The sequence below is a fragment of the Mesoplodon bidens genome, assembly GCF_964165515.1.
Source record: "Mesoplodon bidens genome assembly, chromosome: 2".
NCBI classification, from domain to species: domain Eukaryota; kingdom Metazoa; phylum Chordata; class Mammalia; order Artiodactyla; family Ziphiidae; genus Mesoplodon; species Mesoplodon bidens.
Window position 1 is genome coordinate 26025096 of NC_138177.1, and position 15339 is coordinate 26040434.

General features: G+C 43.0%; 1 protein-coding gene across 1 annotated transcript in view; it reads right to left on the reverse strand.

Moving 5' to 3' along the window:
- The window catches only part of CD247 (CD247 molecule), a 77224-nt gene extending 67198 nt beyond the window's left edge, over positions 1-10026 (reverse strand). Inside the window, exon 1 of the mRNA XM_081225047.1 lies at positions 9913-10026. Coding sequence (XP_081081173.1) covers positions 9913-9970 — 58 coding nt within the window. The 5' untranslated portion in view covers positions 9971-10026. The remainder of the gene's footprint in view (positions 1-9912) is intronic.
- Positions 10027-15339: the final 5313 nt, after the last annotated feature.

The window sequence follows — 15339 nt, forward strand, 5'->3', positions numbered from 1 at the left end:
CCCTTCATGGGCCCATAATTTGATTACTGTTGTTCACTCTAATTTCCAAAATCATTAGAGTATCCTCCACCAGCATAGTTACCACCGCCAAAATGTCCTCCTTCATTATAATCATCATATCCTCTGCCACCGCTAGCATGTCTACCACCTTGGTTTGCATATCCTGGTCCACCACCACATTAGCCTCCTCTGAGGCTATAATAAGGACCATCACCATAGTTGCCACTGTCGCCTCCAGATCCATGATATCCACCATCATCCTGCTGCCACCACCTACCTCCACAACCACAGGCTCCTCTTCAACCAACGTGTCCTCCAGGACCCATAAAGTTGCCACCTCCACCTCCACCTCTTTGCAATCCCGCAGACCGCATTTCTTGCTTAGAAAAGGTCTTTTTCACTTCACAGTTATGCCCATTGAGAGTATGGTGTTTCTCAACAACAGTTTTATCAACTGTATCATGATCACCAAAAATCACAAAAGCATATTTTCTCTTTTTTTCCACTCTGCCTTTCTTCCATAACGTCTATGATTTCAATCTTGCTATACTTTTCAAAGTAGTCTTTTGAATTAAATTCTTCTGTATCTTCTTTAATGCCACCAAGAACAATTTTCTTCACTGTTAGATGGACTCTACAGAAGCCTCTCTAGAAAGAGCTCTCTTTGGCTTCACCACACACACATCAGCCTTGTGTGGTCCAGCACACATTGCCGCATCCACCTTGTGCGACTACAAGAGTAAGTCACAAAACCAAAGGCCCTGGGATGTTTGGTTTTGGGGTCTCTCATCACCACACAGTCTGTGAGTGTGCCCCACTTCTCAAAATGTTCAGCACTCAGACCACCAATGAACAGTTTTCTCAGTTGCTCTGGTTCCTTTGGATCATGGCCATGGTGCAAAGATATGTATAATTCTAAGTACTTTAGCAAGAACGGCAGATCAAGAAGTATTTTAAAGCAGAAAACTTTTTTTTTTTAATTCATATTTTCAACTGGGTGTTGCAAAGAAAAGACAGGACACAGAATTAAATTCCCATCGCCTTAGAAAGGTCTGTAAGGCCTAAAAATGCGCCATTTGCACCATTTTCTGCCAGGCACCTCCTCCCTTTTCCTTCCAGTTCCACGCTCTCTTTCCCAACGGAGGAGCAAGGCGGCCCTTGTGGGCAAATGTGCCATTCAGATGGTTTGAATAACCAGATATTAAAAATAACTATCAGTCTGGCGATACCAACTCTCGACAGCCAGAATAGGTCACCACAAGCCACCTTATTGAATTGCTTATCTATTCTGAGGGCAGGAAGAAAGAAAAGCATCAAATGTATTTTGACTCTTTGAGTCAAAACTCAGAGGATGGCCACTGTGGGAGGAACTGGTGAGAATTTGGGGAGCTGGTGACATTTTCTGCTGACGGGTACGTGTTCCTGAAACTCTGTGTGCTGGGCCTCCACTCTGAGAAGCGCTCACCATAGGGAACTATTTGTGTTGGGTTTTTAACCTTGAGTTATGAGAACAACAATTTTCCACCTTCCTTTGTCACCTCAACGCTGGTAACAATGTCAACAGTGGGTCTGGGAGATCCCCAGGTATCTGGACTTCGTTATAAGGGGAAGACAGGGTTTCCACAGGTCAGGGTGGGAGTAGGGTAGGCATTCTAAGTAGAGGGAACTGGGAGGAAGGTGGAAAGGAAGAAAGACAGCAGGCTTACTTGGGAGATGGCAGAGTTCTGAGGGCAGTTGGGAGACCTGAGACGTCTCTGCATCTGTGAAGAAGCTGCTCCCACCTCTCCATGATCCTAGAGATTCTAGTTTGGACAGAAGTTTTCTTGACTCCCTTCTGCACAGAATGCCTGGAATAGGCTCAGTGAAATCTCAGCCCTGCCATTCTCCTGCCTAGCTCGCCAGTTCTAAGCTCAAGCAATGTTTGCCCTTCCTTCTACAGAGCTGTTCTGCTGCCGCCAACCTCCTCTTAAATGCACACATTATACACAGAAAGCCACTCACTGGTGCACACAGAAAGACTTACCTGCAGACGCAAGACACGTCCATCTGCATACAGACAGGCACACACACAATGCACCCACAAGCTGGGACACACTGGAACACGTGCACAAACACACAGCCTCACAAACACCTTCACATGCACACTGGGGCACAGGCATCTGTACCCCCAGCAGAGCACACAGGTAAACACACACCAGCACATGTGCGTGCCGCACCCGCGCCGAGCTATAACCCGCAGGACAGGGCCTGGGCACAGGCTGGTCCCACGCTACAGCCCCCGTTCAGCGGCCTTCTCCCGGGAGCACGCTGCTCTGGCCAGTCTGCCTCCCACAGCTGCAGATCGAAAGCCCCCCGCCTCACCCCCAGGCTGTCTCTTCTACTCTGCCTGTAATGTCTCCTCCCTCCATGTCTCCACTGCCACTCCCAGCCTGCATGAGGAAAAGGCAGTCCTAACTCAGGGCCGACATTCACATGATGGCTTCGAGCCAGTGCAACATCTCATGCTGGGGACCTGGTAAAATGAAGGAACACGCAGCTGACTTTCTAGTATCTACAGCGACAGAGAGAAGTGGTGATTTGTTTAATCCTAAATAGTGGTGTTGGTTTGTGTTCTGAGCCGTCTTCCCCAACTCCAGGGTTTGGCAAAGGCAACGCACCGATAACCCAGCAGCCCTGCAAATAGCTGGAGAACCTCTCAGAGACTTCTCCTTTCCCAGCCCTCCTCCCAGTCAGCTTGGGGAGTGGCCCCACTAAGAGCCACCAATATTCACAATCTGGCAATTTAATGCTTCTGCTCTGAGCATCAGATTTCTTATCTTGGTTTGCTTTGCTCCAGTCAACAGCAAAAGGGTTTGCACTCCCTGAGCTCAGCGCAGGCAGATGCAAGTGGACTCAAGGCTAAAATCTGACATAAGAAACTAAGAACTGAGGGCTTTCCTGGTGGTGCGGTGGTTAAGGGGACACGGGTTTGAGCCCTGGTCCGGAAAGATCCCACATGCTGCGGAGCAACTAAGCCCGTGTGCCACAACTACTGAGCCTGAGCTCTACAGCCCACGAGCCCCAACTACTGAAGCCGGCACGCCTAGAGCCCGTGCTCCGCAACAAGAGAACACAACGAAGAGTAGCCGCTGCTCGCCACAACTAGAGAAAGCCCGTGTGCAGCCATGAAGACCCAACACAGCCAAAAATAAATAAATAAATAAATCAAATGTATGAAAAACAAAAAAGAAATTAAGAATTGATTATAGATATTTGTCATTTAAAGGTAATGCTCCCACTCCTTGAGGATTTATATAAAAAAACAAATCTCAACCCAGCATCTGTGTGTAATAGTGTGCTATTCTTTTAGAAAACCTCACCCCACAAAACCTTACACACTGTATGAAGATACATTCTTACCAAACAGATTGGTTAACGGCTACTATTTAGGATCAAGTCTTCTCAAATATGATTTAATTTACACTTTGATTTACACATTTGAGTTCCACCTATGCATAATGTGGTCGGCGGGGGAGACGACAGGGGGGCGGTACCTGCACGCACAGAAAGGGGCCGGTCCCTCTCAAGAAAAGCTCCAATATAGGTATATTTATTAAGAGCAAAACAGAAAATATGGATTTTACCAATTGGGGAGAACATGATTTCAGAACTGTAATAATAGGCCAGAGAAAAATGCAATTCTATATTAACAACCAAATACTTCATACTCGGCAGAAAAACGTATATTTAAATGAGAATATTCAGCATCAAAACAATTATTTCTTCAGAAATGGAGAGGAAAATCATAATACGTGTTTACTAAGGGGGAATACCTTCAAAAATCTGCTTCAGAATTCAGTGATCTGATGTATAATACTGCAAATTGACAGCAGGCCTGGTAGACAGGCTGCGTAGAACATTGGAGAACACATACCTTGAACAAGGGATCAGAGAAACCGTGTTCGGAGCCTGGTTCTACTCTGAGGCGAGTCACCAAACCTCTGAACCTCATTTTCTTTGTTTATAAAAAGAGAATCTTAAAATCAATACTTTTTCTGCTACTTGCCATTGGATGGTTATGAATGAAGGTGCTGGAAAGCATTTTGTAAATATAAAGGGACGACTGTACTAACAGAACAGTGGTCTGGACCAGCGAGGATCCTGCCTGTCCTTGTTTGAATGCCTTCTATTTATTGTTTTCCCCTTGAGCCTGCAAATTAGTTGCTGAGTAGCACAAATCATAACAGGCAACCAAAGCGGACAGTGGAAGCTCCTAAGATTTCCACCACTGCAGTTTAGCTGCTTCAGACCTCAATTTGCTTTCTCTTCAAGTCAGTGCTCACCAACAAAGTCCCTGTGTGGCCATAAATCTGCATCCGACACACAAGCATAAGGGACAAGGCAGAAAATGTTGGAATCTGTCCTTGGATTTTTCACAACAGAGGCTCCCACTGGAGAGTTAAAAATACTGTGATAAGGGGGAAGTCCAAATTTTTTTTTTTAAGTTTTAAGTTTATTGTTTATTTGGAGCTTCAGGGAAGAATGAAGTTTAGGTTCCTAATTCTACAAGCCAATACCAGCGGGGTGGGAGGCTAGGTAACTTAAACGTTCTTGAAAACTTGGTAATTACAAGACCATACGCAATTCATTTCACAGATGCAAAAACTATAGAGATTCCTGCCCAAGTTTACTGCAATTTAGTGACAAGGGAAGACAAAGAAAGCATGTTAGTACCAGGGTTTCCACTTTCTTCCACTGGGAAAATGATATCCTTTATTTTGTAGGTTGGGAAACTGAGGCACACGTGATAATGACTACTGCTTTTCGAGCACCTCTTGTGTGTAGGCACTTCCGAGCAGTATCTCCACTCCACGGTGCTCTGCGTGAGGTAGACATGGTTACCGCCATCTCACAGAGGAAGAACGGGGCTCTGAAGGTAGGCAACTGGCCACAGATCAGGACTTGGATCCAGATCTTTCTGGTTCCACGGTCTCCTCTCTCCCTCTACCCTATCGCCTGCTCCAGAAAAGACAAGAAACACTTGCAGATGGTCAGAGAGTTAGGGAAAAAACTCTCTTTCCTTGACAGAAAAACTGTTTAGACTTCAACAGAAGTCTAAAGTATCCTGTGAAATGTTCCTTTACTTTAACCTATTCCTTTAATTGTCAGCCCTGGAGAAATTAGCCCAAGGAAGTAATTCAAAAGAAATTTTAAAAGCTACAGATGTAAAGATTTTCTTGCAGCATTAGCTATAATAACAAAAATTAGGGACAGCCCAAATGTCCAACAATAATGAAATAGTAAAGAAAATACGATGCATAAACTATGGACGTTTACATAGCGATTAAAAACAATAATGAAGGCTAAGTATCAAAAAAAGATGCTCAGAATAAAATATTAAGGAAAAAAGCACTTGAAATTGTTTTTGTAATAACAACTATATAAAGATATTTAAACACTTATAAAAATACTGGAATGGAATATTTTTTAAATTTATAACTTCCTCTGATTTTATGATATTTTTGGTAAAATACCTCAAATTAAGAGAGAGAAAAAAAAAGATAGCTAGTTGGGATATTTACTTAGTAACTTAGGCCAATTTGGACTATAATGATTAGATATCCTGCTTTTCTTTTTTTTCTTTCTATATTTTGAAAGAGGTGGGCAATTGAATGCAATTTATGCTATAATCCACAAGCTTTTATTTTTCTCCTTGGTGCCTTTCATTAGTTTATTAATTCATTAGTTAATCTCCAACTGTGGTAGTCTTATTTTCTGCTTTTCCCTAGTGTTAAAGCCAAGTCAGAAAAATGAGCATCTTTCTTTGTCTAATCTTCAAGATATAGTGTTAGTTGAGTCATATGAAATTATCATTTTTGTAGGTCCCAAATAAATGAATATAGGAAATTTCATACAGTCCAACCAGACATTTTTAACAACGGTAGGATTTTGTCTGAAACTGTCCTTGTAGATCATTCTGAATCCATCTGTTTACTCAAACTGCCCTGTCCCCTCCACCAGCTTAGTTTCTGTGTTTTTTTAAAGTACTTTGTTTAATGCTAAGTTCTCTAGAAGAAAGGTTGAAATAATGCCACTCCAATATACATCCCCCCTCCATAAACCATTAAAGTGAATTTAATCACATGGAAAGGTCTAGATTTCCTTCATTCACCCACCTTTCAATTCACTCAACAAATATTTAGTGCGCGTGATCTCTGCTCCAGGCACTATGCTAAGTGCTGGGACACATCCCTGAGCAAGACTGAAGCATCTTTTCCCTCAGAAAACATTGACTGTGTTTGAGACTGGAAGGAATGGCTATGTATGTGCAGTGACTAAACTGACTGTTTTGTTTCAATTAACAGATCAAATGACTAGTTTGATTATTTTTTAACCAAATGGACTTTATGTTTGCTCAAATTGATCAAATCTACCGTCACTTTAATGTTAATAAGAACTAGCCCTGGCCCAAGCAGAGAAGAAATTTATTTTGAACTCTCGTTGCTATTTATTTAATCAGTTAGCTGACCCATAGGTAAATAAGGCTCAGGAGAAAAAGGATTACAGAGTGTGTGTTTGGACAACTCTAAAGCAAGACAGTTCCCTAACGGTGCCTGAATCCTTCAACATAGAACAAGACACAGTGCCCAGGGATTCTTGAAAGTAAAAGTGTATATCCAGTAAAAAATTAAATCTAATTTTTTAAAGACAAAGGCAAAAATAAAAAGAATTTAAAAATAAATTCAGCAGTGGTCATTCACCTAAACAAGAGTTTCCCAGCACCGTTTCTGGGGGATGTTTTGCCGCAGCAGATGTGTAAAGAGGCCAGCAAATCTGAGAACCGCCAAGGTAGAAAATGAAGGAGATCATCTGGATGAGCAGAGCCAGATGACCAGAGGTCAAAATAAACCATTGGTGAAAACGCCATCGATGAAAAACTTTTCCTGGCATCACACAAAAGCTTCCCTCAAGCCCAGCTCCAAGCAGTTTAAGCAAAGGTCTGGTTTCGAGGAGTGTTCATTTAAATACCCTGGTCACTGTGCATCCACACCAACCATTTGGCTGCAAATTCTGGATGGCCACCTTGACCAGTGATGACCAGGGGGGACTGTGTTCTAATTTGCTCCCCCTAACTACTTATATGTATTGTCAGTCATGTTTTCACTTTGGGGGAATATCCCTTACAGAATAAGTGTCTCAGAAAACTAGAAATGGTAGCTGTAATGCTCATCCTATGACCCAGCAACGTTTTGATGCTTGTTCACAATTGGGCCCACCACTGGAAGGATCACCGTTATGTTCCTGAGCTGTTACAGGTATGCTCAGAAACCAAAAGGAGGATGAGCTGCATTTCAACAGATGGAGGAAATGCCCAGTGCTGCTTTACAACACAATCAAGAGCAAATTAAGAATCCTAACCATGGGTTTCCACTTCCTGTCCCTGGATAATGAGAACAAGAAAACAGGCCAGGATGTAATAATAGTAAGAATTAATACAACGTTCACGTATTGACTGTTTAGTACATATCAGGCACTTAACATTTACTTCTCATTTTCACAGCTCTGCAGTGAAGGTTATTCTTACTTTAGAGGTGAGAAAACTGAGGCCCAGAGAGGTTAAGTAACTTGCCTAAGGTTGCACAGCTGGGAAATTGGCAGCACTGTGACTGGCCTGACTCTTCCCACCACACCTAGGAGCATGCGTTTCCTGAGACTTTGTGTCAAAGCTGCATTTCCTTACAAAGGAAGGACCAAGGTCCCACTGACCACTGTGAGGCAGGGAGTTAGAGGCACTGAGGAGTTGGGGGCTCTGCAGGCAGAAGTCTGCCTGTGCCGTTAGCCACGCCATCTTAATCTCTTCCAGCCTCGGCTGACCGTCTTGGCAGACTCACCCAGGGAGACCTCCTCAGGTAGACGGACTGGGTTGTTATTTGCCGTGATCTTAATGATCTGGGCATTTGCAAGAAAATGCAAATGGAAAAGTCTTAGTAAAAAGAAGATGCTTTAAAAGGGTTCGGGGATGAGAAACTTAACTGAGCAAGAAAAGCGGGAAGACCTCAACTCGAATTCCGTCAGTCAGCAGCCTTTCTTCCAAAGGAAATCATAGAGTGTGTCTTCTCAGCCGACACGGGTGCCATTTGTGGCCCTCGGTGCTAAAGGCCTCTCTAAGCCTCCCCAGCCTTCCCTCAACAGGGCTAGGACACTCTGGAAAACCTTTGTCTGGGAGCCTTATCTAAAAATAGCTGAAATTTCAATCTCCACACCAGCAAAGCAAGTGGCATTGAAAGATGAATCTAAGGCTTTTCTTTCTGTACACACCTTGTGGAAATGGGGCATGGCCCCCATCTTGTCTTCTGGGTGGGGTTTTGTTTACCACTCCTGGCAGCCACCAGCACCCAAGCAGCTTTTATTTTCTCTTCTAATTCCATTGTCCCAGCCTTGGCCCCAAGACCCAACACAAATAGACCCCTGAGGAAACTTCACATGGTAGAATTATCTACCAAGTGCCGTCCCCCAAACCTGAAGCCCAAGGTCTGAATCTACCACTGTCAGCAGTTCCCTCTGAAGTCATTGAATTCACAGGCCGTTTTGGTATCTTGGGTCCTCTTGTGCCCTGCACACGAGGATGGGCTGCTCTGGGCTTGCCCTGGCCTTCTTACCTATGGCACTGCGGGACTCATACCCAAGAAGGCTTTTTTGAGAAGAGAGCTGTGATCTTACAGAAAACCCCGCGATTTCTTAGTCCTTGAAAGCCCCGAGGTGCTAGGCGGCAGCTGTACCATGTTCCCTGGCAGGAACAAAAGTGCCAATGGCCTTTCCTGCCCTCCCACCCTTGTCGCCAAACTCCCTCCCACACCAAGGTGAGCTGTAAAGTGGAGGAAGGACATTGGTTTGTGACCACTCTCCTGGTTTCTTTAGATTCAAATACAGCTTGTCCCATATTTTGTAAAAAAAAATGCCAGGACGCCAATGCCCAGAGGCAGTCCATTTTGTCTTCTTTTCACTTCTTATTATCTGAGCTAGAAAACATGGTAAGGGTAAAAGGATTCTAGAAAAGCCAGACTCTAAGGACTGGAATGAAGAGAGGAGTAGGTTCTCTTGTTGGTTGGTTGTTCCTCATGGTGGCTACTTAACAAGTCACATCCTCTCATCTGTCCCCTACATTATGTCAGCATCTCTGGCTTTATGGCCTCAGACAGAGAGCTGTCTGAAGCAAGAGGCGGTGGGTTAGTCACTGAGCCTGGATGGGTGTGTCATCAGGCAGCCCTTGGCTGTGGGGTACAGAGGCAGCCAAGTCAGAGCTAAGCCTAGACACAGACCCTGAAGAAGGCCACTTCCCTCCTTCATTAACCCAGTCAAAGTCTCTGGCCCATCAAGGTGTTTCAGGTCAGCCAGGGCCACAGCCGTGACCCTCTCTAACCAACAACAAATGCAATGTTCTTTGTTGGCGCAGGAAGAAGGAAAGGGGCGGAGTGACGGAGCCAGCAAGGGTGTGAAAGAAGAATACATAAAGACTAGAAAAGTGCCTCAGGATGAAACATGGCCTGGCTGACATTTTCTGGTCCCTCCCGGCTTCTGTTAAATACTCCCTCTCCTCTTGTCCACACGGGGCCTGCCTCAGTTTCTCCTCATCCTTTCCCCACCACAGACTTTTCTCTTTCCTTTTATCACTGGAAAAATCCATACTTTGCACAGGTGTGTTTTCAAGCAGCTGGCTCTGAGCTGATGCCCAGCTTGGCCTTAATGAGGCAGATGCCTGCATCAAGCCAGACCCTCCCCACTCAGCTGCTCATTGACTTGGGGAGGGCAGGATTTAAAGGAGGCACTGGCGCCTCACCAGCCCTCTGCTATCTCCCTCCACCCCCGACACGCATGTACAAAGGATTCCGAAAAGTTCCTTGCCATCGATACATCCGATACATCCGGCCTTACCTGTAACTGGGAAGTGTGTCTGCAGGGTGGCCACCATAACAAGCGCCATCCACTTCATCTTGTCCTTCCCCAGGATGGTGCCTGGGGTCAGAGGCCGAGGCAGCCGTGACTGGAAGAAGAAGAGAAAAGCAGTCTCTTCAGCTGCAGCCTCCTCAGGAAGTGGAGGATGATGGGGACTTTGAGAAGGCACCTGCCAGCAGGGCCAGGAAATTCACACTCCTCCTTTCGGTTCACAGGCAGGAAGCTCTGGAGGTTTGAGGGTTTAGGGTGGGGGGGGGGGGTGCGGTGTATGTGTACACACGTAGGCGAGTGTGTGTCTGTCTGAATTTTTGCTTTTTTTCTCACTTAACCGTTGTTTTATTTTCCTTTTTTCCTAATTTTTGTCTAATTTTTATCTAACTCCTATCTTGATTGGTGAAGTCAATCCCTAGGCAACTACAAGTTCCCAGTGCATGTAAGAACATTCGCCGCTTTCCTAGATTCGTGTATTTTATGGCAGTTGGTAAGATGACAGAGCCCTGGATTGAGTCAGGCGAAATGTAGAGACAGAATACTTGGGCCATAGTGCCATCTCTGCTACCTACCTGCTGTGCAGCCTTGAGTAAGTCACTCAGCATCTCTAGACCTCAGCGTCCTTACCTATAAAGCAAAGTGTTGGAGTAGATCTGAGGTTGCAGATCTGAACTGGGCCTGAATTTGGACCATAGAAAATAGTATAGATCACATAATACTTCAAACACTTTTGTTAGTTGTCAGCATCTAAACATTAGACTAATTTACAATAAGAAGAAAAGATTAATACCAAGAAATAAACTTGATAGAAAGTGTAAGATCTGTGTGAAACAAACTTTAAAGTGTTACTGAGGAATACAGAAAGGACTTGGGTAAATGGAAAGGTGTATCCTGGTCTTTGAGAAAAATCTCCCTTTTAAGAAGACCATGACTCTCTCTAAACTTTAAAAAAAATTTTATTTTATTTATTTATTTATTTGGCTGTGTTGGGTCTTAGTTGTGGCATGTGGGATATTTGTTGCAGCATGCGGGAACTTTCGTTGTCGCACGTGGGCTCAGTAGTTGCGGCACGTGGGCTTAGTTGCCCATGGCATATTGTATCTTAGTTTCCTGACCAGGGATTGAACTCATGTCCCCTGCATCAGAAGGTGGATTCTTTTTTTTTTTTTTTTTTTTTTTGCGTTACATGGGCCTCTCACTGTTGTGGCCTCTCCCGTTGCGGAGCACAGGCTCCGGACGCACAGGCTCAACAGCCATGGCTCACGGGCCCAGCTGCTCCGCGGCATGTGGGATCTTCCCAGACCGGGGCACGAACCCGTGTCCCCTGCATCGGCAGGCGGACTCTCAACCACTGCGCCACCAGGGAAGCCCAGAAGGTGGATTCTTAACCACTGGGCCACCAGGAAAGTCCCTCTCTCTAAATTAATCAACCCATCCCTCTACAAATGCCAACAAAAGTTTTAGAATAAGATAATCTGGGTCCAAAGTTTATATGAAAAAATTAATGTGGGCTTCCCTGGTGGCGCAGTGGTTGAGAGTCCGCCTGCCGATGCAGGGGACACGGGTTCGTGCCCCGGTCTGGGAAGATCCCACATGCCGCAGAGCGGCTAGGCCCGTGAGCCATGGCCGCTGAGCCTGTGCGTCCGGAGCCTGCGCTCCGCAAGGGGAGAGGCCACAACAGTGAGAGGCCCGCATAACGCAAAAAAAAAAAAAAAAAAAAAAAAAAAATTAATGTACAAAAATAGCCAGGACACCAAAAAAGCACAGGCAATCAAAGAAAAAATAGGTAAATTGGACTTCCTCAAAACTTAAAACTTTTGTGCATAAAGGACACTATCAAGAAAGTGAAAAGACAATCCATAGAAAAAAATATTTCCATATCATATATTGATAAGGGTATACTATTCAGAATATATAAATAACTCTTACAACTAAACTAGAAAAAAAAAAAAGGAAAAATCTGCCAAAGATCTGAATAGATATTTCTCCAAAGAGATATACAAATGGCCAATAAGCACATGAAAACTTGTGCAATATCTTTCGTCATTAGGGAAATGCAAATCAAAACTACAGTGAACTATTACTTCACACACACTAGGACAGCTAAAATTTAAAAACACAAGGTGTTGGTAAGGATGTGAAGAAATTGGAACTCTTGTACATTGCTGGCGGGAATGTGGAATGGCGAGGCCCCTGTGGAAAATGTGTGTGGCATTTCCTCAAAAAGGAGAAGTTACAACAGACACTGCAGAAATACAAAGCATCCTAAGAGACTAATACAAGCAACTCTATGCCAATAAATTGGACAACCTGGAAGAAATGGACAAATTCTTAGAAAGGTATAACCTTCCAAGACTGAACCAGGAAGAAATAGAAAGTATGAACAGACTAATCACAAGTAATGAAATTGAAACTGTGATTAAGAATCGTCCAACAAACAAAAGTCCAGGACCAGATGGCTTCACAGGTGAATTCTATCAAACATTTAGAGAAGAGCTAACACCCATCCTTCTCAAACTCTTCCAAAAAATTGCAGAGGAAAAAACACTCCCAAACTCATTCTATGAGGCCACCATCACCCTGACATCAAAACCAGACAAAGATACTACAAAAAAAGAAAATTACAGACCAATATCACAGATGAATATAGATGTAAAAATCCTCAACAAAATACTAGCAAACAGAATCCAACAACACATTAAAAGGATCATACACCATGATCAAATGGGATTTATCCCAGGGATGCAAGGATTCTCCAATATACACAAAGCAATCAATGTGATACACCATATTAACAAACTGAAGAATAAAAACCATATGATCATCTCAATAGATGCAGAAAAAGCTTTTGACAAAATTCAACACCCATTTATGATAAAAACTCTCCAGAAAGTGGGCATAGAGGGAAACTACCTCAACATAATAAAGGCCATATACGACAAACCCACAGCAAACATCATTCTCAATGGTGAAAAACTGAAAGCATTTCCTCTAAGGCCAGGAACAAGACAAGGATGTCCACTCTTGCCACTATTATTCAACATAGTTTTGGAAGTCCTAGCCACGGCAATCAGAAAAGAAAAAGAAATAAAAGGAATACAAATTGGAAAAGAAGAAGTAAAACTGTCACTGTTTGCACATGACATGATACTATACATAGAGAATCCTAAAGATGCCACCAGAAAACTACTAGAGCTAATCAATGAATTTGGTAACATGGCAGGATACAAAATTAAGGCACAGAAATCTCTTGCATTCCTATACACTAATGATGAAAAATCTGAAAAGGAAATTAAGGAAATACTCCCATTTACCACTGCAACAAAAAGAATAAAATAGCTAGGAATAAACCTACCTAGGGAGACAAAAGACCTGTATGCAGAAAACCACAGACACTGTTGAAAGAAATTAAAGATGATACCAGCAGATGGAGAGATATACCATGTTCTTGGATTGGAAGAATGAATACTGTGAAAATGACTATACTACCCAAAGCAATCTACAGATTCAATGCAATCCCTATCAAATTACCAATGGTAATTTTTATGGAACTCGAACAAATCATCTTAAAATTTGTATGGAGCCACAAAGCAGTCTTGAGGGAATAAAACGGAGCTGGAGGAATCAGACTCCCTGACTTCAGACTATACTACAAAGCTACAGTCATCAAGACAATATGGTACTGGCACAAAAACAGAAATATAGATCAATGGAACAAGATAGAAAGCCCAGAGATAAACCAATGCACCTATGGTCAACTAATCTATGACAAAGGAGACAAAGACATACAATGGAGAAAAAACAGTCTTTTCAGTAAATGGTGCTGGGATAACTGGACAGCTACATGTAAAAGAATGAAATTAGAACACTCCCTAACACCATACACAGAAATGAACTCAAAATGGATTCGAGACCTAAATGTAAGACTGGACACTATAAAACTCTTAGAGGAAAACATAGGAAGAACACTCTTTGACATAAATCACAGCAATATCTTTTTTGATCCACCTCCTAGAGTAATGGAAGTAAAAACAAAAATAAACAAATGGAACCTAATGAAACTTCAAAGCTTTTGCAAAGCAAAGGAAAACCACGAACAAGACGAAAAGACAACCCTCAGATGGGAAAAAATATTTGCAAATGAATCAATGGACAAAGGATTAATCTCCAAAATATATAAACAGCACATTCAGCTCAGTATTAAAAAAATGAACAACCCAATCCAAAAATGGGCAGAAGGCCTAAGTAGACATTTCTCCAAAGAGGACATACAGATGGCCAAGAAGCACATGAAAAGCTGCTCAACATCACTAGTTATTAGAGAAATGCAAATCAAAACTACAATGAGGTATCACCTCACACCAGTTAGGATGGGCATCATCAGAAAATCTACAAACAACAAATGCTAGAGAGGGTGTGGAGAAAAGGGAACCCTCTTGCACTGTTGGTGGGAATGTAAATTGATACAGCCACTAGGGAGAACAGTATGGAGGTTCCTTAAAAAGCTAAAAATAGAATTACCATACATATGACCCAGCAATCCCACTACTAGGCATATACTCAGAGAAAAACCATAATTCAAAAAGACACATGCACCCCAATGTTCACTGCAGCACTATTTACAGTAGCCAGGTCATGGAAGCAACCTAAATGCCCATTGACAGAGGAATGGATAAAGAAGATGTGGTACATATATACAATGGAATATTACTCAGCCATAAAAAGGAATGAAATTGGGTCATTTGTAGAGACGTGGATGAATCTAGAGACTGTCATACAGAGTGAAGTAAGTCAGAAAGAGAAAAACAAATATTGCATTAACGCATATATGTAGAACCTAGAAAAATGGTAAGAGGTGAACCAGTTTGCAGGGCAGAAATTGTGACACAGATGTAGAGAACAAATGTATGGACACCAAGGGGGGAAAGCGGCGGGGGGTGGTGGGGGTGGTGTGATGAATTGGGAGATTGGGATTGACATGTATACACTGATGTATATAAAATGGATGACTAATAAGAACCTGCTGTATAAAATAAATAAATAAAAGAAAATTCAAAATAAAAATAATAAATTAAAAAAAAATCTCAGGAAATGATCTAATTGGCCCAGCTTGGGTCTTATGCTCACCTCTTGGATCAACCATTGTTTCCAGGGAGACAAGATTGGACATAGGACACTATGATTAACAGCCCTACCAGAATCATCTGTCGTAGAAGAAAGAAAGGGAAAGGATTCTGAGCACGTGTAAAACAATAGCTGTCCACTACTTCCAGCCTTGCTCTGGTGAGTGCAGTGGGATGGGGCTGGGACCTAGAGGAGGACACAGACAGGGTCAGGAGCTGAGAGAAAGTCCAGGTAGGACATAATGACCAGCAGCTGTGATTTGCTTGTGAGAAAGATCTGGCTATTCCTCAT